This window comes from Macrotis lagotis, chromosome 3, assembly GCF_037893015.1.
Source record: "Macrotis lagotis isolate mMagLag1 chromosome 3, bilby.v1.9.chrom.fasta, whole genome shotgun sequence".
Classification (NCBI taxonomy): domain Eukaryota; kingdom Metazoa; phylum Chordata; class Mammalia; order Peramelemorphia; family Peramelidae; genus Macrotis; species Macrotis lagotis.
This window is the reverse complement of record NC_133660.1, coordinates 194,665,914-194,671,253: the sequence shown is the minus strand read 5'-3', so window position 1 is coordinate 194,671,253 and position 5,340 is coordinate 194,665,914. Positions and strand designations below refer to the sequence as shown.

The 5,340-nt window shown below is 39.3% G+C and overlaps 1 protein-coding gene across 1 annotated transcript; it reads left to right on the top strand.

The window, feature by feature from the left end:
* The first annotated feature begins 1,299 nt into the window (after positions 1-1,299).
* On the top strand, positions 1,300-2,908 carry LOC141516379 (heterogeneous nuclear ribonucleoprotein A3-like). The gene is given in 4 exon segments (XM_074227485.1): positions 1,300-1,371; positions 1,373-1,456; positions 1,458-2,382; positions 2,827-2,908. Coding segments are annotated over 4 exon segments (1,149 nt in total). The 3' UTR covers positions 2,895-2,908.
* Positions 2,909-5,340: the final 2,432 nt, after the last annotated feature.

The window sequence follows — 5,340 nt, the reverse complement described above, 5'->3', positions numbered from 1 at the left end:
TTGACCATATAGGGTAGTTTACACAGTCTGGGACCCCCATAGAGCAGGGATCTTCCTCACAGCCTCGGGGCAGAGGAGTGTGCTTGTAGATATTCACAGACCAGGAGATCAGTCAGAGCCTTTAATAAGAACTTGAAGAAACTGAGGTCCTTGCAGGGGTGTCCCACTAATACTCAAGTGCTCAGGAAGCACCCCCATACCAGGGCACAGATTGGGAAATTGAGTAAACAGAAAAAAAAGGAACCTGACCATAGACAATTACTTTGGTCCCATGGAAGATCAAAATACACACTCAGAAGATAACAAAGTCCAAGCTTCTGCATCTAAAGACTCCAAGAAATATAGAAGTTGGGCTCAGGCTATGACAGAGCTCAAAAAAGATTTTGAAAAATCAAGTAAAGGAGGCAGATGAAAAACTTGGAAGAGAAATAAGAGAGATGCAGGAAAAACATGAAAATGAAGTCAGCAGCTTAGTCAAGGAGATCCAAAAAATACTGAGGAAAAAATAAATTGAAAACCAGTTTGGATCAAATGGATAAAACATTTCAAAAAGTTAATGAGAAGAATGCTTTAAAAAGCAGAATTGGCCAGTTGGAAAAAGAGATAAGAAAGCTCTCTGAAGGAAAAAAACTCCTTCAAATGTAAAATGGAGCTAAGGGAAGCTGATGACTTTGCGAGAAATCAAGATACAATAATTCAACACCAAAAGAGAAAAACTAGAAGAAAATGTGAAATATCTCAATGAAAAAAACAACTGATGTGGAAAACTAATCCAAGAGAAAAAATTTAAAAATTATTGGGCTACCTGAAAGTAATGATCAGGAAAAGAGCCTTGACTTCATTTTTAAAGAATTTCTAGAGGAAAATTGTCCTGATATCCTAGAAACAGAGGGTAAAATAGAAATTGAAAGAATCTACTGATCTCCTCCAGAAAGAGATCCAAAAATAAAAAACCCAGGAATGTTATAACCAAGTTCCAGAACTCCCAAGTCAAAGAGAAAAGATTACAAACAGCCAGAAGGAAACAATTCAAATATCATGGAACTACAAACAGGATTACACAGGACTTAGCAGCAACTACATTAAGGGCTTGTAGTGCTTGAAATATAACATTCTGGAATGCAAAAGAGCTTGGAATACAACCAAGAATAAACTACCCAGCCAAACTGAACATCCTCTTCCAAGGGAAAAGATGGATTTTCAATGAAACAGGGTAATTTCAAATGTTCCTGTTGAAAGGACCAGAACTGCTCGGTCCCATATTGAACCCGAGTTGGAGGCAGCAAGTCTGGTCTCAAAATGGAGGTAAAACAGCCCCCCTGCCACCCCCAGCCCGACTCCGGCTGCCCCAGCTGCCACAGGGGGTGGATTGGGGGGGGGTTATGATCCAAAGGAACCAGAGCAGTTGAGAAAACTATTTATTGGTGGCTTGAGCTTTGAAACTACGGATGATAGTTTTAAGAGAACACTTTGAAAAATGGGGCAGTCTCACAGATTGTATGTTGATGAGAGATCCCCAAACAAAACGTTCCAGAGGCTTTGGCTTTGTGACTTATTCTTGTGTAGAAGAGGTAGATGCAGCAATGTGTGCTCAACCACATAAGGTTGATGGGCGTGTAGTGGAACCAAAGAGAACTGTGTCTAGAGAGGATTCTGTAAAACCTGGTGCACATCTAACTGTGAAGAAAATTTTTGTTGGTGGTATTAAAGAAGATACAGAAGAATATAATTTAAGAGACTACTTTGAAAAGTATGGCAAGATTGAAATTATAGAAGTTATGGAAGATCAACAGAGCGGAAAGAAGAGAGGATTTGCTTTTGTAACTTTTGATGATCATGATACAGTTGATAAAATTGTTGTTCAGAAATATCATACTATTAATGGGCATAACTGTGAAGTGAAAAAGGCCCTTTCGAAACAAGAGATGCAGTCTGCTGGCTCACAAAGAGGTCGTGGAGGTGGCTCAGGCAATTTTATGGGTCAAGGAGGAAACTTTGGAGGTGGTGGAGGAAACTTTGGCCGTGGAGGAAATTTTGGTGGAAGAGGTGGTTATGGTGGAGGTAGTGGTGGCAGCAGAGGCAGTTATGGAGGTGGAGATGGTGGATATAATGGATTTGGAGGAGATGGTGGCAACTATGGAGGTGGTCCTGGCTACAGTAGTACAGGAGGTTATGGTGGAGGTGGTGGACCTGGATACAGAAACCAAGGTGGTGGATATGGTGGTGGTGGAGGAGGATATGATGGTTACAATGTAGGAGGAAATTTTGGTGGTGGTAACTATGGTGGCAGTGGGAACTATAATGATTTTGGAAATTATAGTGGGCAGCAGCAATCAAATTATGGACCTATGAAAGGAGGCAGTTTTGGTGGAAGGAGCTCAGGCAGATGTGGGTACACAAGCTATTCTAACAGCCATGACACAAATCATCTCCAAGTAAACCGCCACCTGGACAGTCTCAGGAGCTGGCTTGCCACCCTGAGAGATAAGGTGAGCTGGAGTCCTTGGGAGCCAGAGTCCTTGGGAGCTGGACATTCCGCCCCACTGTCCAAGGGCACTAGACACAGCCGTACCTTATCATCTCCTCCCTAACATACCCTCCTACCCTGTAATGCAAGAAGCTGCGTATACACATTGCTTGCACCCCTAACAAATACCTCATTATTCTTTGTTCTACCCCAGAAGACCTAACAGTATATATGTAATAGCTAAGCAATAATAAAATTGAGCTGGAGGCATAAGGCAGTAGTGGCTTGACTCCTCATTCTCAGCTCCCCTCCTGGAGGGAGGTCGCCGCTGTGGGCCCCAAGGAAGCAAGCCACAACAGGCAGTCCTTATGGTGGTGGTTATGGATCTGGTGGTAGAAGTGGTGGATATGGTAGCAGAAGGTTCTAAAAACTCAACAGAAGAGGGTTACAGTTCTTAGCAGGAGAGAGAGTGAGGAGTTGTCAGGAAAGCTGCAGGTTACTTTGAGACAGTCGTCCCAAATGCATTAGAGGAACTGTAAAAATCTGCCACAGAAGGAACAATGATCCATAGTCAGAAAAGTTACTGCAGCTTAAACAGGAAACCCTTCTTGTTCAGGACTGTCATAGCCACAGTTTGCAAAAAGTGCAGCTAGTGATTAATGCAATGTAGTGTCAATTAGATGTACATTCCTGAGGTCTTTTATCTGTTGTAGCTTTGTCTTTTCTTTTTCTTTTCATTACATCAGGTATATTGCCCTGTAAATTGTGGTAGTGGTACCAGAAATAAAAAAATTAAGGAATTTTTAACTTTTCAAGAAAAAAAAAAAGAAAGGACCAGAGCTGAACAGAAAGTTTGATCTCTAAGGACAAGACTCAGGTGAAGCATAGAGAGAGTGGATGAGAAGGGTAAATTATGAGGGACTTAATGACGATGAACTACATGTATTCCAGCTTGGAAAGATGATACTGATAATACTCATATGAACCTTCTCATTTAATAGAGCAGTTAGAAGGAACATATGTAAACAGGGCCCAGGAGGGAGCTGAATTTGAAGGTAGGCTATATATTGTAAAAATGGAGTCAATGGGTAAAAGGGAAAAGTACTGGGAGTAAGAAAAAGGTGAGGAAAACTAGACTAAGATGCTTCATGTAAAAGAGATAAGAAATAGCTTTTGCAATGAGGTGGAAGAGGTGAAGGTGAGGGGGAATGAGGGAGCCTTGATTCTCATCGGAAATGGCTCAGAGAGGAAACAGCATACACACTCAATAGGGTGCAGAAATCTAGAAGAAAAAGGAGAGAAGTGGGATGGGGGAGTGAAGGGGTGATGTGGATGATAGAGGAAGAGGGTAGATAATAGGAGAGGATAGTCAGATATCACTCATTTTCTTTTTTTACTTTTTGCAAGGTGGTGGGATTGGGTGGCCTGTCTGGGACCATGGGGCTGGGTGGTTGCTGGGTCTCTGAGATGTAGGCATGGGGCCTCTTGGCCCCAGGGCCAGTGCACCACTTGACTATCCCACAGCATATTTTTGAAGAGGGACAGAGTGAAAGGAGAGAGAAAATAACATAGATGGTACTGGGGAGGAATGGATGGAGGGAATTAAAGTCAGCAACAGCAACTGTGAAAAAATATGGAAGTAACTTCTTTGATGGACTTAGGATAATGAATATGAACCAGCCCATAAACAGAGCTGATGGTATCAGAACACAGACTAAAACACATTTTTTCCTCTTTCTTTCACTTCATTTCTCATGAGATTTTATATTTGTGTGTGTGTGGGGGTATTATGTTTATTCTTACAACAAGAATATTTTAGCAAAGTGTAAATAAATTAAAAAAATTTAAAAAAAGAAAATTCTAGAAAATCAATAAAGATACTGATTGAGACAATAGCTTCAGAAAATTACAGGCTATAAAATAAATAACTATCCAAAAGGCAATTATATATAAATATATATAATATATTATATATAATTATATTATATATATTATATATACATATAAATATAGTATATATAAATATATAAAATAGAATATAGAATATTTCATTCAAAAAAAACTACAAAATGGATAAAAAATTTGGAGATCAATCTACCAAAACACTCTTCCTTGGAGGACAATCTCTTTCTTTCTAAAAGATTCAATCTCCCTTCTCTTTGGGAAGAATCAGAGTTATCTACTTCCCGAATTCTCATTAGTCCTTATCCTTTTTCAAAAGTTCTTTGTGTCACATTTTTTTAGCCTTCAATATTCTGATGAAGATCAGGACTTTCCTGTCTCTTCAGATGCTTCTCTTAATTTGTTTTTACATTGAATCTCTTCTAACAATTTTAAAGAAATTTATTGAAAATTAGCCATTATCTATGGGAAATGTTATTCTCTCTAATGACCTGGGAAATAAAGACATTCCTCAAATATGGTCATAGCAGAAACAATAACCAACAAGAAGTATACATTCAATGTAGGGGCTCATAAAATTCTCTTTGGATTTATACTTACTGGAAATATAATTCTTAGTCTTTTGTCATTCTTGCTTATGGGTGTTCAAGAAAACTATTCTGTATGAGTATTGAGTGTCCAGAATTGCTAACACTAGCATAGCTGAGACAGAAGCAAGACTGCTTAGAAATAACATGGAAAGTTATTTAGGCTCCAATTAATTTTTAATCTCTGTTTCCATGCTCAAATTATACCATTAAACTTCTACCATCAAATGCTGTTCTTTGAAGGACTGTCACAAATGATTCCATCTTGAAAGGTTTGGATTGTCTTAAAGTTGATCGGCTCTTTTGTTTCACTTAGAGGATAATGGAATGATGTGCTTCTGGTCAGTTGGGCTTTCTAAAGCTCTAGAGGACCCTTCAGGATCT